At 63.7% G+C, this 27,676-nt stretch overlaps 1 protein-coding gene across 2 annotated transcripts in view; it reads left to right on the top strand.

The window, feature by feature from the left end:
- Nucleotides 1-27,676, top strand: part of RXRA (retinoid X receptor alpha) — a 93,713-nt gene that overhangs the window by 45,609 nt on the left and 20,428 nt on the right. For both annotated transcript variants that reach the window (XM_079111932.1, XM_079111931.1), the window contains exons 2-4: nt 20,343-20,608; nt 25,590-25,740; nt 26,155-26,334. In XM_079111932.1, the coding sequence (XP_078968058.1) occupies nt 20,343-20,608; nt 25,590-25,740; nt 26,155-26,334 (597 nt within the window). The remainder of the gene's footprint in view (nt 1-20,342; nt 20,609-25,589; nt 25,741-26,154; nt 26,335-27,676) is intronic.

The raw sequence follows: 27,676 nt of genomic DNA, 5'->3' as shown, positions 1-27,676 counted from the left end.
GCTGTGTGTTGTAGTCAGTCAGGCAGGGGATCTAAGGCAAGGCCCCAGGAGTGCTGAGCCAAGGCTCTCTGACTCCATCGGCTGAGCTGACCAGCCCTGGGCCTGTCCCTGGCATGGTCCTGGAGCGACGGCTGCATAGGCAGAGGCCCCGCGTGGTGAGTGGGGTTGTGCTGAGGGTGACAGGATAGGGAGCAAGCCCAGCAGGAAGCTGGCAGACAGGGTTGTGGGCAAGGCCAGAGCAGGGCAGCAGTGGGCGGGCTTTGAGCTCCCAGGCTGCCTGGCCACCTGGGCTGCTTCAGGGGTGTGCTCTGGGACGGGGCTGTGTCTAGCCCAGGTTGGCGTCGGGGAGCCAGGCTGGCCACGGTGCTGGGTGGTGCTGTGCTCAGAACCTGGTCCTACACCCCTGGGCAGTTAGCTCTTGCCACTTGAGCAGGTAGTTGCAGCCCTGTCTGGAGGAGGGAGCAGAAGAGGCAGCCTGGAGGGAAATGTGGATGATTGCTCTTTCGTTTGCTCAGGGCCAGGCTCCAGGGTGGCCAGAGAGTAGGCCCTGTCCCAAGGGAGGTGGCCTCCGTCCTCAGGGAGAAGTCCTGACACAGATGCTGAGGTTGCCCCACCAGTCTCAGGACCGTGGACTGTCAGACTCTGTCGATGTCTCAGAGTGATGTGGAGGTGGTAGGAGTTTGACCCTGAGCTGTGCTGGCCAGGCCCGGCCACTCCCATGGGCAGCTGGACCTGGGCTCGTGGGGGAGGCTGGGTATCCGTGGATGATGGGCTCCAGCATGCTCCACTTGGTTCTAGGAGCCAAGGCACCTCCTGCCCCAGGCGGCTGCCGGACCTGACTCCCTTGCTGGCTGCCATGGAATGCCCAGGAGCAGCCGGGGTGGGGCCTTACTGTCCTTGTCCTTGGCTGAGGCTTTGTTCTGTTTCCTGGACTCAGGTTGTCCTGCTCCTTCTGTGCCTGTGCTCGAGTCCCTCTGCTGCGTCTGTGGTCGGTCAGCAGCCCTGGCTGTGTCTGGTTACTGGCCTAGGTAAGGGCTCCAGTCACTTGGCCGGGGTGCCTGTCACCTCCTCCAGCCTTGCTACCCTGCCCCGCCTTGCCCCACCTCTGCACGGTAGGACTGACGTCATACTGTGCCCCGTTTAACCTGCTTGTCCTTGCCTGGCGTGTTCCTCCCTGGCCCTTTACCTCTCCCTGAGACCCTTCCCTCACAGGTGCTAGGTGAGGACTGCCCCACCCCCTGGGACTTGCCACGCCCTCCCAGAGAGCAGGGCCTACCTGCCCGTCCACAGTCCCTGCCATCTCTGGGCAGTGACAGTGTGCAAGGGGACAGATACCTTGTGCATGTGTGGGTGGATGGAGGAGGGCTGGGGGCAGTGGCTGGCTGTGGGAGGGGAGCAGGCTGCCCAGAGCATGCCCAGTACAGGGGTGAGGTGCTGCTGGGGCATCTCGCATGGCCTTCCATGGTTCTGGGTCAGGAGGAACCACGTCTGGGAAGTTTGAGTAGTAGCCCCTATGGGACAGTGAGATGGGGACATCCAGGTCTGCCCCAGTGGCCCATGGCCTGGTATCTATGGTTCAAGAGGCCACTCTAGTCTTGGAGCCCAGGTGTGGCTCTCCCCCAGAAGCTGGCAGGACCTCGCCCTTGTGCCTGGTGTCCCTCATTCCTGGGAAGTAGATGGGACCCTGGTTTATAGATCCTGAGCCCTGGCTGGAGCAGATGTGGAGCTCTGACTGAGTGCCTTGCTACCCGTAGCCTGTGAGGGACAGTGGCTACCTAGATCCTCAGGACAAAGCTCAGCCTTCTTAGAGCTCAAAACCTGTAGGCAGATGGGAGGGGCAGCGGGCCCAGGACCTGAATCTAGGGGTTCCCATGTAGCCCCTGGGCAGCTCTTCCCCTGGGGGTAGAAGGGCTGTAGGACTCTTAAGGGCTGCTGGAGATTCAGGGTCAGGATACCTGGGCCACCTGCCTGAGCATGGCCCTTGGGGCCCCTCCCTCAGGGCCCTCTGTGGTGCAGTGCCTGGCCTGTCCCACAGTGTCAGGACGTGGTTCCCATGGCCTGTCTTGCTGCCTGGTGGACCAGGCCTGGCCCTGGGTCTGCCACTGTCTGCCGGCGTCAAGCCTGGGCAGGTGAGTGTTCAGGCGGCTGCCCTCAGTGCTGGTTGGAGGTGGCATGCCAGGCCCGTGAGTCATGTTGGTCCTGGGAGTGGGGGTGGCAGGGCTGGCTGCAGGCTGATGTGCCGAGGCTTGCTGGCTGCCCACAGCTTGGCAGGAGCTGAGCGGGGGCCTGCATTGGCCAGGTCAGTCTGCGGGGCCAGGAGGCCATGGGAAGCAAGGTGTACTGGCTGATGGCTGAGAGGTCTCTGGGCCCTGGAGCTCTGCTGGACCTTCCTGCTGTCCTCTCAAAGGAGTCGACCCAGAGAGGGTGAACCTGTGTGCCCAGGGCCGACCTGGGGCTGAGAGGGACTCCTGCACTGTAGAGACTGGACAGGGCTGGGTGCCACCACTGTGGCACGGGGTCCCCTGGGAAAGGAGCGCCAGCCTGAGAGCCCTGGGTGAATGGGGTGGGGGTCCTCTGCTCCGCCCGTCTTCCAGCTTCCTGGGCTGGACTCTGAGCTGCAGCTCTGCTGTGAATTAGCCCTGCCCTTGGGTCTTCTGTGGGCAGAAGGGCCTGGTCCCCATTCAGTAGGTGCTCCTGGGCAGGCGCCCCACGGGGAGGAATCAGATGCAGCCCCTGGGTGGGGCTGCTCATAGGGAGGGGGACAGGCAGAGGCAGGCTCGCTGCTCTTGAAATGTCTCTAGTCAGTGTGGTCTGCAAGCCTTCCGTAGGCCCCCTCCTCACCTCTGCCTAGACCCAGGGCTTTGGTTGGCTTGCTGGGCCTTGTGGACTCTGCTGACACCCTCCCACCTCTAGCACACATACTCTCTGCCAGGATGCGAGCTAAGGTGTGGCCGCAGGGCCTGTGTTTAACCCTGGGGTGCGTCTGCCCCCTCGCCCCTCTCTCACGCAGCCGTGCAGGAAGGGAGGAAGCTGAGGTTTGGGTGGTGTGTGTGTGTGCTCTTGACTGAGTGCAGAGGGCTCTGGTCAGGGCCCAGTCTTGGCCTCCAGCACCTTGACTGGAAGGGCTGAGGCCTGGCGAGGCCAGGGGGCCTGGGGCAGCTTAGGTGGGGCCTCCTTGGGGCCAACCTCGGGTGCTGGGCAGGCCAAGAAAGACAGGCCTGCAGGCCCAAGAAGGGAGGCCCATTCCCCAGGGCTGTTCCAGGCTGCCATCTTGGATTTGCTGGACTAACTGAGCAGACTAGAGGCAGAGGATGGGCCAGACAGGCTCCTGTGCTTCACTGGAACAGTAAGTAGGTCTGTGGGATTCATGGGCCGTGAGAGGTGAGGGCTGGGACCTTCAGTCACGTCACCCTCCCATCGAGGATGGGGAGCCGATGCCACGGTGTGCTGGGACATGACAGTGGCTTGGTACTGTGGGTGTCGGCACTGGCAGTTTACAGTTCCCGTGGTGTGAGCACTCCTCTGTGACTGACTGAGCTTCCAGAGTGGTCGTGCTGCTGTGCTGGGAGAATCGGCAAGAGCGGTCCAGGCTGTCGGCCGGCTGCTGCCCCCCTGCCCCGGGGCCGCCATGCTGGCTGTTCACAGTTCTGCTTAGTGCTCAGCTCAACCTGGGCCTGCCTTGGTGCTTGGCAAGAGTGCGAGTACTTTCAGCTGGGCCTGCTCCAGGCAGGGCTGGCTGGCAGACCCTGACTGAGGGTCTGGGAGGGACTGGGCCAGGTGCAGGCCTGTGTGGCTTGGATCTCAGACTGCATGTGACTCAGGTAGCTGTGCGCAGAGGCGGGGCACATACGAGGCGGGGCATCTGCATGTGGGGCCTGCCCATTTGTCAGCACCCACAGGTGGAGGGATTGAGTGACCAGGCGGTATTGCCCTGGGGGCCCTGTGCCACACCTGAGGCCACACGCAGACACTGCAGAGTCCTTGACAATCCACATCAGGGTGGAATGAGGCCAGGTGGAGTCCTTTTGGGGTCTACACCCCAGTGTTGGTTGGTACATGCCTAGGACCCAGCACTGGGCCCTGCTGAGGAAGGAGGCAAGTCTGTTGGCTTTGAGAGGTCGCCCCACATCACGGACCCCCATCACCTGGAGGGTTGAGGTTAGCTTGGGGAACAGTGGCAGGGTGGCGCTGAGCATTCTGGCCACCAAGACACAAGAGTTACAGTTTCCTGTAGACTTGTTAGGTGCACGTGGACCTGTGCATTGACATGCTGGCCACGAGGGTCTTGCAGGACTGGCCACCTCCGCCTCCACCCTGGCCAGGCCCTCAGGCAGCTGGGAGGATCTGGAGGTCATGGTGAGCCGCCCACCACAAGTGAGTTTTGGGAATAAAGCCTTCGATGGGGCTGGACAGGAATGAGGTAGCCAGGCTGTGATTGTGGGTCCAGGTGGGACTCCTTGTCCTCACCGGTCTGTGAACCTGTCCAGGTGTGGTCCTGGAATGAGTCAGATGAGCAGGGAGCTGTCGCGTTCAAAGAGGAGTGGGGGAGCTGTCGCGTTCAAAGAGGAGTGGGGAAGCCTGCAGGCAGGAGGGGGCCGCGGTAGCCTGGGGATGGCCTGGCCAGGGTCTTGCTAAAATCAGATTGCAGGAGTTGTATCGTTATGTGAAAATAACACGTGCAGATGACCCCGTTAAATAAAAGCACCATAAAGGCCTCTTTGCCTACCCTAGACCCAGATCTTGAACGTTCCCCTGCACAGGGTAGCCTGGATCTGCCTGGCCTGGGTGGACATTCCTGGCACCTGCTCCGTGTGCTGGGCCCAGGAGCAGAGGGGAGAAGATTTGTGGCATGGGTGCTCCGTGCTGCAGGGTGGGGTTGGGAGCTGCAGGGGAGGCAGGCCCAGTGCGTTCCAGAGTGCGGACCGTAGGCTGAGGTTCCCACTGTGGTGCAAGCAGCTGTGAGGGCAGTACAGGGCCCGTGGGGGTCAGCACAGTAAGGGGCTGCAGAAGGGGCCAGCAGGGCTGCTGTTGGGCCGTCTGCCTGGACTGAGGCTTCTCTGGCCCTTTTCTGTAAGAGTCAAGGAGCCACCATGCATCCCACCTGCCAATCAATGTGGGTACCTTGGCCGTGGCGACCAGTGGGGCTCACACATACTCAAGCCAGGCAGCACTGTCTCTGTCCAGGCCAGCCTGCCCTCCCTCTCTGGAGTGGCCAGTGGGAGGGTTTCCAGACGGGTGTGAGAGATGGGGGGTGCTACCATGGGAGACTTCTAGTTCCCTTCCAGCCCATCTCCTGTGCCAGCAGGACAGACAGGAAGTGCCTGCCTGGCCTCAGAACTCTTGGGGACAAGGATCAAGGATGCCAGGGACTGACAGGCTGGAGGCTGTGTGCTGTGTCCCTTGCTCTGCTCCTGCCATCGGCCCGGGCTTGGCCACTGGCTGCTGGACCACAGAGTCTTCGGTGCTGTGGAAGAGTGAGCCCGTCGTGCGGCCGAGGCAAGGCCTCCTTCCTCCCAGACTTCCTGAAGCCCCTCAGGCAGAGGCTGTGCCCTCGCCAGTGTGCCAGAGGTGGGGTGTGTCCTGGGCTGCCCTGGCTTCTCCGGCTGTGGTCTCTGTGCCCCAGCGTCTCTCTTCCATTCTCACCTGGTGCCCAGGACTGGCCTTACGTCCCTCCTGAGGGACTTCCAGGACCCAGACGCTGGCATCACTTGCTCTGCCTACTGCTGGGAGTGCCGTGTACTGGGGAGGGGGCAGGGGCATGGTGTGGGCATCAGTGAGAGCTGCCTGGGCTTCCCCAGTATTGCCACCTAGGCCAGGATGAGGACAGGCACGCGGTGCTTGGGTCGCGGAGCGTTCCTGCCAGCTGGCAGGAGGCCCCTCACTGTGCCTGCATGTGGACGGGGATCAGGCCCAGCCGGGCTGTGTGAGTTGCTCGCAGCCAGGCTTGGGCTGAGGGGAACGGGATGTGCACCGTCTGCCCCCGTCGGGCCCTGGCCGTGGTGTCCATCTGCACTGTGTGCAGGCTGTGGCGGGGTGCCTCAGATTGAGGAAATGAGGCCGGGCCTGTCCTCTTCCAAGAAGCTCTGGGTTTCGGCCATTGGGGACGCATGTGGTCCCAGGTGTCTGGGTGAGGGTGGTGGCCGGGCGGCTCTGGGAAAGGGGAACTGGGCCGCAGGGCCGCCAGCACTAGTGCCACTTGCTCCAGACGTGTGCCGGTTGCCTTGCAGAGGCTGACCTCTGCACGGTCCTCCAGACCCCTGCTCGCTGACCCAGCCGCCACGCTGCACCGCCTGGGGCTGCGGGGCCCCCAGCCGGGGGGCCGGGGGTCGATGGGGCCGCCCCTGTGGTGGGACCTCTCGCCTGCTCTGGCCACAAGGCTGCACCTTCTCGCCTCTCTCTCAGGAGGGGGCCTCGCCTGGCGTACAGGGGACCGCAGGTGGCTGGCAGGTGAGGGTGAGGTTGGATGGGCACTGGGGGCTGAGGGCTGGGGAGGGTCTTGGCTGTGAGTGTGGGCATCAGCAGGTCTGCTGGGGAGAGGAGGTCCTGGGGCCCAGGTGAGGGAGCGGCGGGCGTGGGGCTGGGCTCCAGGACCCTCGGGGAGCGTGCCCTTTGACTGCCCACGGCTGCTGCTGTGCAGCCTGGCTGGAGGGGACCTTGCCATGTTCTTGTCCCGTCCCCGCCTCGGATTGCCTGCCAGCTCTCTACAGAGCAAGCTCAAGCCCGCCCTGCATCTGCCAGAGCCCAGTCTCAGCCCCGGAGCCCTGGGCCCTCTGATCTCCCTCTGGTAATTGGGCCTCTTCCTCAGACCAGAAGGTTCTAGAGAACAGACCTGGGCTCTGGTTCCTGGGCGGGTAGGAGAGAGGCCCTGCTCACCTTGAGGCTGCACACAGACCTGGGCTCCACTCATGTCCCAGGTAGGGAAGCGGCTGGACTGTGGGAGGGCCGTGGTAGCCCTGGCCCGTTCTCCCGGGCCCAGTGATGGGAGTCCCTGTGAGGGGACTGGCAGAGGCTAGGCCTACCTGCACCTGTCCAGGGATGGCCAGCCCAGGGTTGGCTTGCCTGGGGTCTCTGCCCTGGCGGCCGTGTGCGTGTGGAGGCTGGCAGGGCAGGCTGGCGCCATCTGGCAGCCCCTCTGCAGGAGGTTGGTCTGGAGTCCGTGCTCCCCATGGCCATGGTGCTGGCCTTGTAGTCCGTAAATGTTCAGCCTGCCCCTGAGCACCGAGTGGACGGTGTGGACGCCAGGCAGGCATGTGGGCAGTGTCTGGGAGCTGCTCTGCTTGCGAGCTGAAACAGGAGCTAGGAGAGTGCCGGGGACACTGGGCACTACGTGGTCCCTGACAGGGCCACTGGCCTCTAACGTGCCAGTCACGGTGTCTCCCGCGTATGCCGGGTTAGCACACGAGCGGCGTGTGGTGCCTGGCCCTGCTTGCTCGTCCTGGGCTGGCGCCCGTGTTCTGGGGACCGGGGAGCCTGCTTGGGCTCGCTCCTGCCTCCTTGCTTGGGCAGCCCAGCTGGTGGAGGCCCACCCCAGACACATCTGTGAGCCCAGGGCTTCCCCAAGGCCCTGGCCTCTTGCAGCAGAGGACTCTGCCTGGGTCTCGGTTGGAGGTGATATTGTGGTCTTGTGTTCCCATCTCTCCGGCAAATTCCTAGGGTCGGGACCTGCACCTTGGGCCCTCGTCCCCCCATGTGGGGACTGGCAGGCCTCTGCATTGCTTGACTTTCACGTCTTCTCTGTAAACTGGTTATAGAAAGAACTTTCCAGGTGGGCTTGCCTCTTGACAGGGCAGTGTTGAAATTCATGTGAAGTGCGTTTTACATGGACACACCCAGGCGGTCACGCCTCTCTGTCCTCTGCAGTTCGGGGAAGGGCAACGTGTGACATTCTGTTGGCTGTTCTCCACAAGACCACGTGCGTGCGCCCGCGTGTGCGTTCTAGACGGAGCGTTTCGGTCGTTGCAGCCTGAGTGCGTGGGTCACTGTGCCACTTAGTGGCTGGGCCTGGCATTCTCAGCGTCCTGCTGCGCGTCCTGCCTCCCCTGCGGGCGGCTCGGTGTGTGCTCCAACCGTGTGTGGCCCCGGCATCCCTGGACTCCACAGAGTTCATTTGCCTGCGGGTGTCCGTTGACAGTTGTCCCTGTGGCTGCTGTCGTCTCTCGCTGGCACTGTCTCTTCCCAGTCGTGGTTCTCTGGGGGTCCAGCAAGGCAGCAAGACAGCGCTGTGCAAGGGGTCCTGGGCTCCCAGCGAGGCCCTGCCCCGGGGACGTGTGGCGTTCACAGCTGCTGCGGTGGTGGCAGGCGTGCTGAGCATGTCACAGTCTGGCTGGCTTCACTTGCCTTCTGCATCTGGGTAGAGGAGGATCTTGTGCGTGGACCTCTGGCCTCTGACCTGTGAGGTCCTTTCTCTGTCACATTCTCCTGATGAGTCAGGTGGCTGCCGAATGCCACGTGAAGGGCCCCCCAGGCACCTGGTGACCGCGTGTTCCCCATGGGCTGGCTGTGGGCTTGGGGGTTGAAGCCTGGCAGCTCATTTCTGGGTCCCCCAGAACCCCCCTGGTGTGGAGGCTGCCGTCGCCACCCCTGGGGGCAGGTGAGACCTGTGTGCTGCTGCCTGACCAGCTTGCTCCTCAGCAGGCTCGAGGCCCCCGGGGCAGGAGTTTGGTCACCTGCCACCCAGCCTGGTGCCAGCCCCCTGATTGGCCAACTGTGGATGGCCTCGATCCACACCCTGTCCTTGCCCTGGACTGTTCAGAAATGCATGGTGTGCACATTCTGTTGAAGCTGTCCTCAGATCCAGGAGAGGAGCCCATGGAGGAAATGCTGGTTCTCAGGGCCCTATGTGACCCAGGCCTTTGTCCCCCAGGGATGCTTGTGGGGCCCAGAGATGAGGATGTCGGTGAGGCTAGGAACGGCCCTGGGAAGGGGCAGCAATCGGCCACTCCCAGGGGGTGGATGGCTGGAAGCCTGGTGGGCTGAAGGCGTAATGGGAGGCTCTGGTGGTAACAGAGTGGACAAGTGACCAGTGGAGGGGGTGGCAGCCTCTTTGTCAGAGCTTGTGCTGAGCTGGCATAAGCCTGGCCTGGGCTGCACCTGGTTAGCTGGCATTAGCCTCTGGTTGTCACCTGTAGGGTGCTGGCATGCCGGTCTGGGGGCCTGCACGAGTAGAGCCTGGAATGAGGCCATCCACGCCTGCCTGTCCCACTCCGTCCCTGTCCTCTGCTCTAGGTGGGCGGACTCTGCTGCAGCCCCCTCTTGGGGTCTTGGAGCAAGGGCTGTGGGCACCCGCACTGCCTGTCACCTGTCCACCCCTGTGGCCACCACATCACCCCCAGCGTGTTCCAGTTGGCAGGGGAGGGAACTGAGGGCCACAGTGAGGGTCTTGTCACAGCCTCAATGAAGGTGAGGCGGGGGGAGGCCCTGGTCCTGCTTTTGCCTGGATTCCTCTGAATTCCCCTGGGCAGGGTTTCCTCTCAGGCTGACCCGGTTTCCCTGGGGCAGAGTGGAGCCCCCTCCCCTCCTCCGGGCTTGCTGGGGCTCTGAGAGGGGAGACAGAGACTGGTACCCACAGGCTCCCACCTGGTGGGACTCTCAGCAGGGGACCCTGACTGAGTGAGCAGGAACTTGGACCCATCACTGTGCTGGGTGGCTGGGCTGCAGGTGGTCTGTCTACTTGGCGCTGGCGGGCCGGGGGCACGTGTGGCTGGGTCCTGTGGAGGGGCCTGACAGCCAGCGGGCGAGGGTGGAGCACCTCTGCCTTGGTCCTGAAGAGCTGCGGTGCAGCCCGCCTGGGGGTGCGGGTGGGGAGGGCCCGGGCCTGGGGTGGTGCTGGGGAAGTCCCGCTGCCGTGGGCCACGTCCCTTTCTCGTTCTGTCTCACAGGCGAGGCCCTGTCCCGTCTGCAGGGGCCCCACCAGCCAGGGCCCCGCAGGTGGCGGGCACCCTGCTCGGGAGCTGCTAGCAAGTCACGTGGGCATGGGTGCCCTCCTTCCAAGGGGAGGCTGCCCTCGTGCTGGCATGGCCCAGGACTTGCTGTGGGGTGGTGGGGACTGGCCGGAGGAGACCTGGCTCCCTGCCTTGCCGCCCAGCAAGCCCTGCTCCACCCTGCAGGGCTCCCTGCCCAGCCCCGCCTCGGTCCACCATGTGTCCCTGAGCAGCCACACCTTTTGGTGTTCAGCATCCCTGCCCATGACTGGTGCTGTGGGAGGATCGGGGACGTCCCCAGGAGAGGCCACCCCCACACGGGGTCCCCGGAGCTGCACCTGGGGATATCCCCTTTACCCCGACCATCCCGGAGCCCCTGACGTGACTCTCCCCGAAGCCTCTTGGCATGGAGCCCACCCAGCTCCACTGCTGGTGGCGGGATGTGGCAGCAAATGGCCCGGGAACAGCCCCTGTGTTCTGAAACCAGCTGGGGATGCAGACGAAGACTAGAAAGGCAGCGGGCGGGGGCTCAGAAAGCACCGGGCAGGTTCCACGACAGAGCTGTGGGCGGCGGGCGGGGGGCCTCCGACAGGAGCGTGGCTCAGAATGAAACAATCATTTCTTTTCCTGTTGAAGAGAGAGTGCTGTGAGAGTCCCCAGGCTCGTGCGCCCGGCCCCTGGCGGCCGTGGAGCAGTTGAGGTTTCTCCCCGAGTTCCCCCCGCCCCCGCCCACCCTCCTCGAAGGCCTGGGCAGGCACCACGAGGTACAGGGGGACAGCCTGGAAGGGAGGTCACGGTGCCCAGGAGCCCCTGCCTGGCCTTGGAGAGGTGAGCGTCCCTCCTGATCCCGGGGGCTGGTCTGTCCTCCCTGCTGGGACTCCCAGGGCCCCTGGCTGTCTACCGAGCGCATCCCATCCTGCCTGCGGGGGGCGGAGTCTGTGAGGGTGAGCTGTGGTGGGCTCCTGAGGCAGAAAGCAGGGCTCGGGTCTGGTCAGCAGCTCTCCCCTGGCTGGGAAGCGCCTTCCGCACTGAGCCCGCCTCCTCTGCAGGGTGGACGGCAGCCCCCTCCTGTCCTGCCACTCCCGTGGGCTTGTGTGATGAGGTACCAGCCAGGTGTGGACCTGCAGTAGGTTCCCGAGCCTCGGCCCTTGCCACCCGAAGCTTGCTTTGTCACTGCCGTCTCTGAGGTTTGGGGAGCCGACGGCTGGCCGGGAGTGGGCGTGAGGCGGGCCCTGGCTAGCAGTTCTCGTTGTGCAGGCTGACGGGCAGGAAGGTTGTCATGCAGCAGATTAATCACAGCTCCCAGCTCTGCAGTGGCCCTGTCCCTTTGGTCACACCCTCACCTGGCTCTTTTCATCCCGCATGTACCAGGCCTGGAGGGGCAGCTCCCAGCCCTCTCAATCTCTTCCCCAGCAGCACCTCTTAGGCTGCGGGGCAGGAGGCATGGCTGAGTATCTGGCAGAAGGTGGGGATGGTCTGCCTGCTGTGGCCAGGGGATGGGTGGCCACACAGGTCACAGATCAGATTGCTGAAGGCCCTCCTTGGGGCTGGAAACCTCTGCCAGGACTCTGGGCCCCTGGCATCCTTTTGGTTGGCCCTGAGCCCCTTCCACCTGGCACCGACAACCTAGGGCTCTTCTCTGGGAACTAGCTGAAGAACGTCAGCCCCAGAGCTGGGTGCTGCCTGGCCCACTTGGTGATGTCCAGGCTGGCAAGACCAAGATGTAGGGTAAAATCAGATGCCTTGGAGCTCTGACCACCATCTGACCACCACAGGACCGGTGAGGCAACTGAGTCCCAGAGCAGCATCCGCTCCCAGACTCGTCATGGCTTAGACGTGTTGGGGGCAGGACAGAGGGCCAGCCTCAGGTTCGGGGGCCCCGGCCCTGGCCCCTGGGTTCAGACTTCATTCTGCAGCCACCTCAGGCCAATGGCCCTGGGCTTGCACCTTGGGGGCGGTTGTCCACTGAGGTCCTCACCCACTGGGTGGATGCAGGAACAGTACTTGAGGCAGGGGTCAGCCCTACCCAGGCACTCTGGGATGCCTCTGTCCAGTCCCTATAGCATAGCCCCCAGGTCCCTCGGGACAGGTATGTCTGCTGGTCCTCATTAGGGTCCAGCTCTGCGGGTGGTCACTTGGCTTCTTCTAGAAAGGCATCTGTGCCCTGAACTGGGAGACCCTGGACTCAGGTTCAAGAGGGAGGACACTGTGGGGAGCCAGTACCAGGGCATCTGTGTGTAGGCAGGATGGAGCCAGCAGGGCGTGTACCTGTTGACCCAGAGCTGCGAGCAGCCATGGGCTCTTCTCTCTGCTGCTTCTGGGTGCACACAAGGAAGTGAAGGGAGGCCTGGGCCAGGGAGGGCAGGGGCTGGCAAGAGTCCACAAGTCCATGCAGTCTAGCCGCCTGGCTAGGGTGTGCCCCCATCCTTCCTCTAACACGTCCACACCAAGATGAGTTTGGAGTGGGTGTGCTCTGGGACTCAGTTTCCCCGCCTGTTCTGTGGTGGTTCAGGCAGTACTGCCCCCAGGGGAAGTGTGCACCCACAACTGGGGCACTCCATGGCCACCACAGGCACCGGTCAGGGCTCCTCGGGTCCAACAGTGACTGTGGCAAGAGTCGGGAGCAGCGTGGTGCAGTCCTATTTGATTGCTTCTGTAACTGGGTCTAGTGTGAGACCTGTGGCCACAGCCCCATCCCCTAGACCATGGTCCTCCAGGGAATGGGCATGGAGGGCAGCTTCATGCACAGACCCTGGCCCTGGTGCCTGTGGGTGGTGGCATCTTCATTCCTCGGCTGTCTTCTGAATGCCACCTGGGCACAGGGGCTGGTTAGTCATGGGACGCCCCTCCTGACCACCTCCTTCCTCCTGGCTGTGCTTCCCACTTCCCTCACTGCGGCTGGGCTCCAGCCACACCTGTCACCATTGGGTCCAACCACAGTACCTCTGGACTATGTGAGAGGCAGCTGCCAGTCTGGGCACCACTTCCTGTTCCTCTCTGTGCCCCTGGCCAGCTCCAGACTTGCTGAGTACCACCAAGGGAACCCAAATACCATCCCTGTGTCACTTACAAAACCGATCGGCCTCATCTGCATGATGGAATAGGGCGAGGGATTGCTCAGGTGGTGGCGGTGGTGCTGACGATGTTTACGGTGGTTATGGCGGTGATGATGGTGGTGATGGTGTTGGTGGTGATTCTGCTATTGCTGCTGATGGCAGTGATGAGGATGGTGGTGGTGATAATGATGGTGGTGATGATGTTGACGATTATGGAAATGACGACATTGACAATGGTGATGGTGATGGTGGTGGTGATAATGATGGTGGTGATGGTGATGGTGGTGGTGATAATGATGGTGGTGATGGTGATGGTGTTGTACCACTGCTGCTGGTGATGATGATAGTGATAATGATGGAGATGGTGCTGCTGCTCCTGGTAGTAATGATGGTGCTGGTGGTGGTGCTGATGGTGATGGTCGTGCTACTGCTGCAGTTAGTGATGATGCTACTGCTGCTAATGGTGGTGATGACGGTGGTGATGGTGGTGATGTTGATGGAGATGCTGCTGCTGGTAGTGGTGATGTTGGTGTTGGTGGTGATGGTGGTGATGGCACAGATGTGTGATCACTAATTCCTGATGCCTTCACAGACGTTGCTGTACCCAATGCTTCTTTACAGAGATTGTTTTTAGACCCTCTGGTCTCAGTGAAGCCTGTCTCTGTGTGTATCATTACAAGGGCTGTGTCCTCTGTCCTGGGAGTTTGAGGTCCATTAGGACTGAGGTGCCTTTGGTTGGGATCTTCTGGCTGGTATTCAGAGAAGGTCCAGGTATCTGGGCAGAATCCTGGCCAGTGCTCCTGCAGATCTGGCTTGTGGAGCCTGCTGCTTTGGTATCTGTTTCCCCTGGGGACCAGGCTGCCTGGCCAGTCATGTCCTCGCGGCGCACTCCCCCCCTCGTCAGGGGTCAGAGGCCTCGAGCAGCACCCCGGGCTGCTCACCTTCCGCCGTGCCCCTCGCCACCCCATGTCTCCCACACTCCTGTTCTGAGTCAGTCCCTGGTCCCACACTGGGGGAACTGGGCAAGGTCCCCACCATCGAGGTCCTTCCAGACTAGTAGGGCAAGGGAGCGAGAGGTGAGATCTGGGAGGGAGAGCCGCTCCGTGTGGTACCTGCTGGGTGAGGGGCAGGAAACCAAGACCTACTTTCTTCCGATTTGAACAGGGTTGGTGATGACAAGGCAGTTTTGGCCTCAGAATCCTTGAGGGCTGCAGGGTCCAGTGGGACTGGGGTAGGGATGGAGTTCACAGAGGCAGTGCCATACTGGCGTCCAGGACCTGCCCAGCCTGCCCACCTGCACTTACTCTCCAGGCCTGGGTGTCTCCGCTCCCAGCGGAGCGTCCATCTCTGACTGGGCTATGGTGGGAGCTGTCAGCACTGAGGACGTAGCCCCTGGCCACTCCCTGCTCCCAGGGATCCTCGGGGCTGACAGAATTGTGGTAGTATGTCTGGCATGGAACCAAATCGCTGTCCCTGGGCCTTGGGCTCCTGCGTTCACCCTGCCCGCATCCTCCTCACCTCTCCCCTGGCTGTGGGCGCCAGGTGCTGACACTGGACAGTGATCTCGATGTGGCAGGGCCTTCCCTGGGGGCGCTGGGTATCCCTTTCTGCAGCAGGGAGGGTGGGTGGGCAGTGCCAGGAGAGGGCCAGCCAGTTTCTGTGGCCTGCAGGGAATGGATCCCTGCTGGGTGCCTGGTGCTGGCAGCCCTTACGGCCTTCCTGTGGGTACCTGTGGGCCATGGGGACCAGGGGGAAGGTGATGCGTACCAAGGGTCCTCTCCCTCTCGCTCCTGCAGGGTCTGGGTCTGAGCCACCATCGGGTCAGGGCAGGGCCCTGAGTTCTGATCCCTGTGAGCTGGTAGACTTCCCGGGACTGGCTGGGGAGGGGACTGGGTCCTTCCTGGCCTGTTGAGGCCCCTCCTCGGAGACCTCCTGGGGTGGCTGACCAACCCTGCTTTGGGGTCTTCAGGTCTGGGGGACGGTTGGAGGCAGACCCAGGCTCTTATGACCACCGTGAGGGCCCACCTGCTCCTGGGAGCTCCTTGCCAGGTGCTGAAACTTGGGGCTAGAGTGCCCGGCTGGGGAAAGGGCAGAGTGACCCCGAAGAGCTGAAATTTCAGCCCAGGCCACTTGAGCCGTAAGCCGACACTAGCTAGGAGGCAGAGGGTGGGCCTCGCTCCCAGCTGGGTGACCGGGCCTGAGTCTTCGCCTGCCCTCTGCAGGGAGGTGGGAAGCAGGCTCACAGCAGGGACTTGGGCCCTTCCCCTGGGCCCACTGTGGCCCCCACTGTTGACATGCCCATTTTACAGCAGGGGAAGCTTAGGTTCCGCAAGGTTAAAGGCAGTCCAGGGAAGGGTGGGTGGCTGCCCATCTCCTGTGGCAGCACCTGCCGTGGGTCCCGTCTGCCGCCTTGGCCTGTTCCCCAGGGCCCTCCCCCGGCACTTCCTTCCTCCCTTCCGCTCTAACCACCCTCGGACTCCCCCAAGCCCCGGTGCCCGCGGCCCCGTCACGGTCCCCACCAGGGCTGCCACTTCTCCCTGGGCAGCAGGGGAAGAAGCAGTGCTTCTGGGAGGTGGGGGCTGGAGGTGGGCGTCCCAGGAAACGCCGAGGGCCGCTAGCCTCTGCCGCAGGGTTTCGGTTCCGGGGGTCCCGGGCGGGGTGAGGAGCGCTTGCTCAGAGCCAGCGCCGTCTGAGCGCCAGCGCTCCTGGGGCCTCCTGGCCCTGGTGCTCTCACACCTTCCTGGACACCCCTGCGCGCCCCCCGCAGGGCCCTGGAGGGCAGCCCCAGGGCCTCCGTGCAGACCGGGCCCGTTAGGCCCGGGGATCCAGTGCTGTGGGAGCTGAGTTCCCTCTTCAAGAGCTGGGGGTTCCCTGCTGTCTAGGAGTGGGCTGGCCTCCTCCACCCCAGCCACAGTGGGCTGGCGTTTCCTGCCACCTCCCCTGCCTCCCCGCCTGCCGGGCAGAGGCCGGAAGAGGGTTGGTGGGGGTTCCCTGGGTTTCCTGCGGTGGGTGCAGGGGTAGAAGGGTCTGGGTGTTGGTGGGCATTCCAGAGGGACCTGGGCGGCTCGTGAACTCTGGGTGGTGGAGAGACCCCTCCCTCTTCAGAGGAGCCTGGGCTGCGAGGCCTGGGCCTGCCCGGCGGTGGTGGGGGTGGCCAGCCTGTGCAGGCCTGAAGCCGCCAGGGACGTCTGGCACCCACAAATGCCCCTGCTGCGTCAGAGCAGTTCTGATGAGAACATTCTTCGTTACAGTTTTACTAAACGTTGCTTTAGCCCCTGTGCCCAGCCCTGTGCCCAGCACCTGCTCTGGGTGCCAGTTGTGGGCACATTCCATCTCTGAGTCAGGTTTCCATGTCTGTCTCTAGACATTCGCATCTTAGAGTCAGTTTTGTACCAAGGGAGGGATCTCTCCACTGCCTCGTCCATGCAGCCCTCCAGGACTGCAGCAAGGCAGGCCTGCGAGGGGACATTGCTCACATGGGGGCTGGGGCCAGCTGCCGTGTGGATCAGGCCTCATTGTTCTCTCTTCTGTCCAGACCTGAAGGTTGTTGTGAGCTCCCTGGCCTTGTTTCCTTCCCAGGGTCTCCCCGGTTGCTCTGCCAGTCACCCTGGCTGCTGGCAGGCTGCATGGGGCTGGATGGGGTGAGGGGCATGAGGTTCTGGGATTGTGGGTCCCCCGGGCATCACAGGTTCTGTGATTTGGCTTGGACCTGCCCTCTGAGACCCGTCTGCCACCTCTGGCAGGGGAGGCTGTGTGGCCCATGCTGGGTCTGCGTGCTGAGGCTGGTGTGCTCAGCCGGGGCCCTGCCCCCCGCCTGCAGAGGAACTGCACCAGGGTGAACGTGCAGGGGCCTCCTGGGGCCTGCCCTGAAGTCCAGAGTGGGACTTTTTCAAAATAAGGCCTTATCGTGGCCACAGCTTATCAGGGGTGGGGACAGATAAATGGCCCGGAAAAGGCCAAGCCTGCAGGCTTGTGGAGTGCAGGCGGCAGGCGGGCCGGCAGGCCTGCGCTGCAGGCAGAGGATGTAGAGGCATTTTTTTGCCCGTTCTCTTCCTGGCCAGAAAGCGTCTCTCTCCAGAAGGCTCCAAAACACACACCCAGCATATTGTCACCCAGGCTCCGGGAAGGTGTCTGCAGTGGACATTCTGCGTAAACAGGAAGGCCCGGAGTGGGGCTGCAGGACAATGGGGTGTGCCAGGTGGCACCCCTTTGCACTCAGGAGCCTGGGGCTCACAGTCAGCCGGGCTGCGGCCTGTTGGACTCTCTCCCCTGCCCTGTTAGGCTGGTGGCCAGGCAGGGTTATGCCCAAGGACACTCCGCACCGGGAGGCTGGGGCCCGGGGCTCCTGCCCTGTTCTCTCCTTCCTCCCAGGGACCCTCCCTGCAGCCTTCGTGGCCAGTTTTCTCCTCCACCTGGTTGATGGTCCCTCCTCAGTGGTTTCAAACTTGGGCCAGGTGTGGCAGTGGTTGGGGGCCAGGTGTGCAGTGGTAGGGATGCATCCTGGTAGCCAGTAGCCAAGTGGGTTCCCTCCTTTCCCTCCTTCCCTTGCTCCCTCTGGCTGAAGCTGTCTTCTGCCTCTCCCTCCTCTTCCTGCCAGGCTGAGCAAGCAAGCTGACGGCCAAGCCGGCAGGCTTGGCAGTGCTGTCCAGGGAGGCCCAGCTGAAGCCCAAGGCCTTTGGTGGCCTGCATGGCTGTGGGTGTCTCACCTGGAGTTTGAGGCTGAGTGATCCCCCTCCTCCTCTGATGTGCCTTGGTATCTGGGGATGGTTGGCTAAAGAAGGCCACCCCGGAGTGGTGTGGCAGGCTGACCAGACCCCCCAGTCCCTTCACCAACCCACAGCCCCCACCCAGTCCTCCCATTACTACCTGGAGCAGAGGGTAGGGGCAGAGAAACCGGGATAATCTGAGAGGGACCTCTCAGGAGCCAGGAAGAAAGGTGGGCAGCTTTCCTGGGGGTGGGTAGGACCCAGGGCTGGGCCACTCTGGACTAGTACCCACAGGGCTGCCCCTGCCTGTCTCTGCCAGAGGTGACTGTAGGGCCTGCTTGTGCAAAGTCAGCCTTGAGCTCCTGTCCCTTTGGCCTCTTCAAAGTCAGCGGGGTGCATGTCACAACTGTGCCGAAATGGGCCCCAACCTGGCCTAGGGCTCAGCCTGCATGGGTGTGGGGCCCAGCAGAGTCCTAGGCCTGTCTGCATGTCACAGTTGAGGAAATCAAGGCCTGGAGAGGGGAGAGCTGGCTCGTGGGGGGCAGTGGAAGGTCAGGTGAGGTGGGACTTGATGGGGGCCAGCCTGGTGGCCTTCCACATGTCCCAGCAGTTCCCTGGTGGAAATGACAGTGGTCACTTGGCCCAGGGGCAGCTGCAGTTTGCAGAAAGGTATACCTTTGGGCAGTTGCTGTCGTGTGCTTTCTCTGTGCCTCAGTTTGCTTGTCAGTCACGGGTGGATGGTGGTGGCTTCTTCAGCAGGGTCTCAAGAGTTCAGTGACCTCAAACACAGGACGGTGTTTCATCTCAGGAGTAGCCTGACTTTGTGTGGCTCCCTTGGTTACATTCTCCTGCCTGGCCTTCTCGGGACTGTCCCTGTACATGGAGGGACCCCTTGGGCTACCAGTAGTTGGCCCTGCACGGGGTGTGGCGTCCTTGTCCAGGGCCTCAGTGGCTCACAGGGCTGGTCTGCAGCACTCTTCTTGCCAGAAGACGCTGTGCCATCTATTTCTGAATTCCTTAAGCTGGCATTTTTTACATCCACAAAACAGTTTGTCCCCGATTTTGTGAATGGCACAGGTCTCTAGTGGGTCAGAGGAGGTTTATTTGCTGGTGGAGTGCATTCCTTGAGTTGGGCAGCCAGGCTGGCCTTCCCCACGGAGCCCGGTCTTGGTTCCTGTGCCCTTCTCCCTGGGAGGGAAGTGGGGATAAAATGCCCATGTGGCTGGGGGTGGCAGGGGGTGAAGCCTCCTCCAGAGGGGTTGGTCCTGGGGGCAGGGCCTCTGTGCTCCTGGGTGGGAGTGGCACAGCTGCTGGGGTCACCTGATCCATGACTGCCCGCCCAGCACCATGTTGAATGGTTTAGGAGATCGGGTAGGAGTGCAGGCTGTGCTGGAGCTGGGCCTGGTCTGAGCGCCGAGTCCGCAGCGGCTTGGCAGTACTCCAAGGCTGGCGACATGTCCCAGAGACTGCCTAAGGCTTCTTCCCCATCAGCACACGCAGGCACGTGAGCACTGCCGTCGAGGCCGAGGACGTCCCGTGCAGCAGCGGCCTGGCTGTGGGTTCTGTTGTGGCAGCTCCTGTGTACCGTGCTTCTGCCAGACTGGTCAGAAGTCTGCGTGATCCCAGGGGCACCAGCAGCAAGGGCCTGGGGCTCTTCTGCAGCTGGCTGGGCTGGGGCCCAGAGAGGGAGACTGCCCTCCCGGAGCACCCAGCCCGCTGGAGGGTTTGTTGTGTGCTGCGAGGTGTTGCTGCCTTGTGTGGGCTCCTCCACATCTTCTGGACGGCCTGCCAGGCCTGTGGGCAGTGGATTCCCCGGGGAGCCTCCTGAGTGGGCTGGGGAAGGCTTTCTTAAGTGCTCGCTCAGGGCTTTGAAACCCGGCATGAAAGCCTGGTGTGTGGGAGGTCCCAACCTTGCCTGCCTCCTGGGCTGCCGGGTGCACGCCTGGCACATGCCCAGCCCTGCACGAGACCCCCGGGAAGCTCCCCACCCACATGGGAAATGCCAGGTGCCCCTTTTTCCGTCTGGTCCCCTCGTGCCTCAGGACCAAAAGGAGCCAAGCAGGCCCGAGATCGTGGAGTCCTAGGTGGCTGAGGTCCTGGTGTGTGGGCCTCCACTGCGGCCGTCCCTGGTAGGTCCTGGGGGTGTGGCCCGGCAGGTGTGGCTCAGCCGGCAGGGCGTCTTGGTTGAGTACTGCACCCATAAGAACGGGGGCCTTGCTGCCCCTATGTGTAACATGGGGCGGTGTAGGTCCCCCCTGCGTCCCCCCTGCATCCCCACTGCGTCCCCCCCGCCTCCACCTGTCACTGCAGCAGGACACCGTTCCTGGTGTGGTGGCCCCTTCACCACAGCCACCTGGGCCCTGTGCAGAGGGGCAGCCTGCTGACTTCTCTTGCCTCCGGGCCTCCTCCTCTGCTTCCTGGTGGACAAGCCCGGGCTGCGGAGACTGGATGGGCCCAGTCCTTGTCCTCTTCCTGCCCCTGCCTTGGGCCAGCTCTAGCCTGGGCTGGTTGGGGACAGCCTCGGCAGGGAGCTCTGGGCACCCCAGCCTGGCCTCGCAGGCCCCTGGGTGGGCTCTTGCTGGGGCCGGGGCCTGGTGGAGGGTGGTGGTCTGGCTTCCAGAGCTGCTCTGACCCGCCCGCTGTGGATTCTTGCCTTGCAGACTTCTCCAGCCAGGTGAGCTCCTCGTCCCTCAGCTCCCCGGCGGGCCGAGGCGCCATGGCGGCCCCCTCGCTGCACCCCTCGCTGGGGCCTGGCCTCGGCTCCGCGCTGGGCTCCCCCGGGCAGCTGCACTCGCCCATCAGCACCCTGAGCTCCCCCATCAACGGCATGGGCCCACCCTTCTCCGTCATCAGCTCCCCCGTGGGCCCCCACTCCATGTCTGTGCCCACCACACCCACTCTGGGCTTCGGCACCGGCAGCCCCCAGGTGAGTGCTGGGCTGGGCTGGGGGGCTGGGCTGGGCAGGAGGCTCCCCCAGCAGGGTGGTGGATTGCCTGGTGACCTGGGGGGAGGGGCTGTCCTTTCCCCTTCCTCTACAGATCTGGCCTCAGTGGCTGGCTGTCTGGTTGACCTGGGCCTGGCCTTCACAGGCCCTGCCAGCTGGGCTTCCTGGCAGCACTGCCAGCTCTGTGGGGGCTCTGCCTCCTCTGGTACAGGTCCTCCTCCTGGTGCCTCTTTCCTGGGCTTTCTGCTCACACCCAGGCCAGTGGTCTCAGTATCCCTGGGCCTACAGGGACACTATGCAGGGATGGGGGAACAGTCCGTGCTCGGTGGCCCAGTGGCTGTGTGGGTACTGTCATCTGCAGGGTTGGTGCCCTTTTCCACAGTTGGGGTCTGCTTGACACTCTTCCAGCACTGGCTGTTTGGGGCTGCCTGGCAGGGTGCAGCACAGCGAGGTCTTGCTGTTGGCATGGTGGGACCTGGTCCAGCCCACTCCCTTAAGGCCCCAAGTGCCTCTCGGATCCCCTGTGGAGCTGGACTCCCTGTCCCGGGCTGTGTGGCTCCTGGAGGCTTTCCCGCTGGACCACCTCGATGCAGGTTTCCCTCTGGTGGACCCCATCTGTCTTTCTCAGAGAGGCTGGGGATGTGCCTTCCTGCTCTGAGTCTGTTGGGTCCCGTCACCTGGCCTCCATAGCTGACCCTATGACCAGAGGAGAACTCTGCCGTGCTCTGCTGAGCCTGGCTGCCTCCCTTGTAGCCCTGCTCCCGGCCCAGGAGAACTGGGGTGTGCGCGGTCTGCGGCCAGCCTGCTGTCATCCAGCTGAGCCCCTTTCCCTAGAGACTTGCAGCTTTTCTAGGCTAACCCCACAAGCCCCTGTGCCCCCAGGGGATGGGCGTAGAGGGTAGGATCTCTGTCCATGAGCATGCAGCTCCCTCTCATGGCACCTGGCCTTCCAGACGCAGGCAGAGGCCCGCAGTGCCGGCATGGGAAGGACTGGCCACCTCCCCCATCTGGCATGGCTGCCCCACACCTGTCCTTGCTGGGGGCCTGATGCCACACAGTAAGAGCAGGTGAAGACTTGGTCTCCAAAGTCCCCTGGCTTCACTGGCTGACACCTGCTCCATGAGATTTCTCACTGGGTCCCCCAGGCCTGCTGCCTGCCCTGGACACCCTTGGGCTGCCGCACAGCAGGTGTCTGTCTGGGTTCTGAGTTTCCTTGTGGGGCAAAGCCCAGGGCTGTTAGTCCTTCTGGGAAGAGGGCAGGGAATGTGGGGGCATGGGAGGGTCTTCTGGGCCACATCTGTCCTGTTTTCTGTGTACCTGGCACTTAGTGGTCCTGGTTAAAGCCAGGTTCCTAGGAACCAGTTACCCAGACCCCTTAGGCTGCCTGTGCAGGGGCCTGGGTGAGGCTGGGGAGCACATCCTGTATGTCCTTGACATTTGCCCTGCAGCTGCTTGGCTGGCCATCTGTCTAAGGGTCCCTCTGCCAGGTCTGCAGAGTGGTCACTCTGAGCCTGTGCTTGGCCTCTGACCCCCTTTCCTAGTGGGCCTTTGGCTCCCCTGGACACATAACCCCATGCACATCAGCAGTCTGCACTGGGAACCTGGGGTTCCTTATATTCCTGGGAATGTGGGTGAATTTGGGGCTATGGCCCCACCTTCACCCACAAAACTATAACTGCAGAGCCAGCTGCCAGAGCCTGTGAGGTCCTGCCACATTGGAGAGGTCCCACGTCCTGCCAGCTCTGCCTGCCCCAGGTGGTGGCTGGGAAGGGCTGTCCATGTCATGGGGCCAGGCCACTCCCTCCTGCCCACAGGGGCATGGGAGCCTGCAGGTAGAGCCAGGTCAGTCTCTCCTGGTTGGGGGTCCACCAGGGTAGGACCCATGGCACCTGTGTGGTCAGGCCTTGGCGGCAGCTTCCTACAGGGAGCGTCTCTGGAATACATGGGGATCTGGGTGAGGCACCAGGCCTCTGGACTCCAGCAAAGGGCTCCCACAGGAGGCCCTCAGGCCTGCGGGGCTGTGTGTCCTTAGGAGGCAGCCTGCTCAGGAGACCAGTGCGTTTTATGGTGTCGGAAGTGGCCAGCACCCAGGGGGGCCGGCTGGGAGGGAGCGTGGCAGGCCTGAGGGTGGGTGGAGGCTCAGGCCTGCTCCTGGGGAGGGGAGCTTCCTTGAGTTGGGGCTGGAGGGTGGGCGTGGTGCTACGGAAGAGAGGAGAGCAGAGGTGGGCAGGGCTGGGTGGGGCATTGATGAGGCGGGAACTGAAATAAATACCAAGGATATGAAAGGGGAAATGGGGTAGCCCTGCCCTGGCCCCCCGTGGGGGCACAGGCTCCAGCCAAGGGTCCGTGCTGTCCTGGGTCTCTTGGGAGATGAATTATAAGTGCAGAAGCCACTGGGGTGCCCACGAGGGAGGGGCTACCCTGTGCTTTGTTCTGGGGTCTTTGAACCCTGACCCTAGGCTAGCCAGCTCGGAGCTGGGAAGGGGAGGAAGACCATCCAGCTTTGCTGTGGCCACCATGCCAGGGCTGGCCCCTGGAAGAGCCCAGAGGAGCCATGTGGGTGGCTCTAGGGCCTCCGTGAGGATGGATGCTCCCAGCGCGACCTCACCCTGCTCAGGCGTTGGGTTCAGTAGGCCTGAGGCTCTTGGGCTGCCCAGGGGCTCTGGGCTCACTGAAGCTGGCAGGGCAGGGCAGGGATGCCCTCCCAGTCCTGGGGCGCTTGCATGGGGTAGCACTGACTTGGATCGCTGCTCCCTGCTGTCCTGTCCTCCCCGGGGCTGTAACCAGCCCTCAGCCCTCCTCACTTCTCTGGCCCTGCCTCTGTTTACCAGGCCCCCTGGCCTGCCTGCGAGGCCAGGAGACAGCAGGTGTACCCCAGCATGGATGTGCACTGCCGAGCATGGCCCTGTGTCGTGACGCCCTGGCTCTCACAGATGGCAGGGTCTCTGGCTCGGGCCCCAGGCCCAGGCTCTCCTGTCTGCTGAAGCACAAGGCGTATGTGTCCACGGTTCTGAACTGACCCTGTCCGCACCTTGCGTGCCCCTGTCCAGACAGTCCTCTCTCCACCTCCATACGCTGGCCCGGCCCTGGCCTAGGACACAGCTTTCCCTCATGGAGGCCAGGTGCCAACTGCAGCTGCTGCTGGTTGGCCTCCCAAGGTGGCGGTCAGTAGGGCACCTGCTGAGTGCCTGCTGTGCTGGCCGCCTGCCCCTCCTTCGTCTGTCACCCTTGTGTCAGTCTTACGGGAAGCACTGCGAGGTCCAGCTGCCTGGGAAGGAGACCTGGGCTCAGGCTCAGTAATCCCCCGTCACAGGAGGATGGGGCGGCAGCCTTGGAGGTCGGGCAGGACTTCACCTCTGATGCCCACCTGCTTCCACGGCCTCGGGTTGTCTGTGTCTCCCCTCTGCCACTCGCTGGGCCAGTGAGCTTCAGGTGGGCAGGGGCTTGGCCTGTGGCACTGGCGACCGTGCCCTCCTTGGCACTTGGGGTCAGGTGCTTGGTGAGCACCCCTGCACCACTCAGTTGCTGTGTGACCCTCTAGCCCACCTCCCGGAGCCTCAGGGTCTTAGGCTAGGAAAGGGGAGGGCATCACAGCCCCAGGGCTTCCCATGCAGGAGAGGCAGGGCCATGCATGGGCAGGGCCTGGCCACAGGCCAGTGACGGTCCCGGGCATCCCGAGACCCGTGTGCACACAAAGCGTGTGGTGAGTCAGGCGGACCGCTCTGTTCTGTGGTGGAACTCTGGTTCCCTGCCCTCACCGTGGCGCCCACGTCCTGATGCCTGCCCCTGCTGCACCCAGCGTCCTGGGGACCCCTGGGCCTCCCTGCGGCCCCCTGAGCCCACGGGAACGGAGCACCCTCACACAGCCTCCCGGCCCGCCTCGACAGCTCCGGAAGGACACAGAGCCCCTAGGACTGGAGCGTCGCTCTGGGCGCTGGGGCCATGGCACAGGAGGCTCTGGGGCATTTCTGTTCTGCTTGCTTTGGGCACGAACTCTTCCTGTCTCACGAGGAAGGGGACATGGCTCGGGTGAGGAAGGAAGGAGGCGAGGTCCCCCACGTGAGGTGGCCTGGGGCTACGTGAGGGCAGCGTGGAGCCCGGGGCGGCTGCTGAGCGCTTTCTGCGGCGTCAGGGCTTGGCGGGGTGGGGGTGTCCAGCTGGGGCCCTGCGCCCTGGCAGACATCTGGCTGGGGGGCTGCGCGGGAAGCGCCTGGGCCTGCACTGGCTGCAGAGCTGGGCCGGAGACGGCGGAACCAAAAGTGCCGTGTCACCACCGGGCTGCAGCTGTTGCCGGGGTGACGGCAAGTTTCCCACGCCTGCCCTGGCAGCAGCGGGCGGCAGAGGAGGCCCAGGGCTGTGCGGAGGCTAAGGAGCCCCTGCCACCTGGGGCCTGGGGGCTTTTCTGGCTTACCTCCCCTCCTCGTGGCCAGAGATCACCACCCTGCTGTGTGGTGGGCGCGTGCGTGTCCGGGGAGCCCGGCCCTCCTCCCTCCCTGCGGGGCCTCAGTGTTCCCGGCCGTGTGCGGGGCCCAGAGTGCCTGCCAATGGAGCGTCCAGCAAGCACCTAGCAGGTGCCCAGGGACAGGAGGCAGCTTGAAAGTGGGCGGCAGGCAGGGGTGCGCAGGGCCTCCTGTGCAGGGCGGGGGACCAAGGTGCTCAGGTTACCAGGGGTCTTCACACCTCCAGCCCCTCTTTCCTGGAGCCTGGGGTCTGCTGCAGGAGGGGAGCCCTGGGCAGGGCAGCAGTCTGCTGGGCTCTGGCTGGCATAGAGCTGCTGCTCAGCAGGGCTGGACCCGGCCTTCCCAAGGGCAGCAGCCCTGCTGCCCCTTAGCTGTGTGGCCTTGGGGGCTCTCTGTAAAGTGGGGTATGGCCACACCTTCCTCACCTCGGGTTGTCAGGAGGACTCTGGGGTGTGCCCGTCACCAGTCTTCCCAGGGCTGACCTGCTCCTGTGTCCCCCACAGCTCAACTCGCCCATGAACCCCGTCAGCAGCAGCGAGGACATCAAGCCCCCACTGGGCCTCAATGGCGTCCTCAAGGTCCCCGCCCACCCCTCAGGAAACATGGCATCCTTCACCAAGCACATCTGTGCCATCTGTGGGGACCGGTCCTCAGGTAGGGCTGCCTTGGGAGTGGGAGAGGAGTGGGCTGGGAGACCTGAGGGCTGCACCTAGAGTTCCCACCTTCAGGGGGCAGCAAGCAAGGTTGGAGAGTAGGCTGGGGGCCGTCCTGGGACGAGTGGATGGCAGGGGCGACAGCTCCTGGGGACAGGGCCTCTGCATTATTCCCTGGAACCCAGCAGCCCGAGAGTGCAGAGCGACCCCCTGCAGGGCACAGCGGCTTGGACAGAGGAGCCACTGGGCGCTGGGGGCAGGCCCTGGAACCTGGAGGGCTCAGAGCAGCCTCAGAGCAGGAAGCCTAAGGCGGAGCCCACGCCAGTCCAGGCTGGGGTCTGCAGACCTGGCGGCCCTTCGGTTGGGCCGGGGCAGGGTCCCACCGGGGCAGCCTCTCAGCAGTGCCCACCCGCAGGCAAGCACTACGGGGTGTACAGCTGCGAGGGCTGCAAAGGCTTCTTCAAGAGGACCGTGCGCAAGGACCTGACCTACACCTGCCGCGACAACAAGGACTGCCTGATCGACAAGCGGCAGCGGAACCGGTGCCAGTACTGCCGCTACCAGAAGTGCCTGGCCATGGGCATGAAGCGGGAAGGTAGGTGGGGTGGGCGGGCCCCGCCTCCCTGCGGCTCCTCCCGATGTTCCTGGTGCAGGGGCCTGGGCATGAGGCCAGCCCTTGACTCCACAGCCTGCCTGGTGGTGACCCAGTGGTCCCCTGTGAGGGCGTAGCAGGCCAGGGCCCAGCTCGTGGGCTGCGGGGCCAAGACGAGGTGGAGGGGCCCGTGTGGGGAAGCAGGAGACGTGTGTGCCCTGGGCTCGTCTGCCAGCCGCCCAGCAAAGGTCTGCTGGAGGAGGCCCATGGGTGTTGCTGTTTAGCTTGGAGAGGTGGTGGGGGCCCTCCAGAGAGCCCCAGAGCATCCCCGCCCCCTCCTCAGCCTGACTCCGGTTCTCGCTTGGGGGTGTCCAAGCCCTACGGGGCCTTGGAGCAGCTGGATGTCTGAGCCTGTCGTTCTGACAAGGTGTGTGGGCATGTGCAGCAACACGGTCACTCCCCTGGGGTCACAGAAAAATCGTCAGAGTGTCCAGCCAGGTCCTCGGCCTCCGTGTGCCATGTGACCTCGGAGCCGTGCACGTCCCCTTCTGCGCACAGCCTGATGGCCCCTGCATGCTGAGCAAGTCCCTGTGAGGGTGCACGCACCTGTGCGCTGGGTGCACGGAGGTGTGGCCACGTGCCCCAGGCCCACCCTCATGGGGTTGCAGGCACTGTCTGGGTCAGGGTTTCCAACTCTGCTCTCCAGACCCGCAGGAGCCTCCTCCTGCTTCCTCTGCCCTGGCTGCTCCCAGGCTCCACTTGTGGCCATGCTCACCCCCGAGGGGGTCCCCAAGTGGGACCCAAGCTAGTGTGTTCCCCAGGAGTGTCCTGGGTGGTGGCTGCAGGACTGCAGCTCGTGTCCGTCTGTCCCTGGAGTGTGTGCGTCCTTGGCCTCGGTGTCCTCGAGGAGTGGAGCCTTGAGGCCCTGCGTTCCTGCGGGACTCCCTTGGGCTGTGGGCTGGCCGTGCAGTGCGGGTGGCGAGGGCCTGGGACAGGCCTCGTCTCCACTCCCAGCCGCCGGGCAGGACGTTGTTTCGGCTCAGCTGCATTTCCTAGAGTGCTTGGTTTGTCCCCGCCTGTCCTTTGCTGTTGGGTCAGGAAACGGGGACTGTGGTCAGCTGGGCTAGGAACCTGGGCTCTGGTGCCCATCCCTTTTGCCAGTGGGAGTGCAGGGGACGTGAGGGCCCCTCAAGGGAGGATGTGGCCCATCTGGTTCCCCTGGGCACTGCATGTGGTCAGGGAGGGTTGCTGGAGGGGCAGGTGCAGCTTTGTTCCTTAAAGAGGCTACAAGCTGGGTCCCGTTGGGACAGGGGTGGGGCTGGAGTGGGCAGGGGTGTTGTGCCCT

This window comes from Sciurus vulgaris, assembly GCF_902686455.1.
Source record: "Sciurus vulgaris genome assembly, chromosome: 15".
NCBI classification, from domain to species: domain Eukaryota; kingdom Metazoa; phylum Chordata; class Mammalia; order Rodentia; family Sciuridae; genus Sciurus; species Sciurus vulgaris.
Note: the sequence above shows the minus strand (reverse complement) of the source record. Positions and strands in the feature narration are given on the sequence as shown.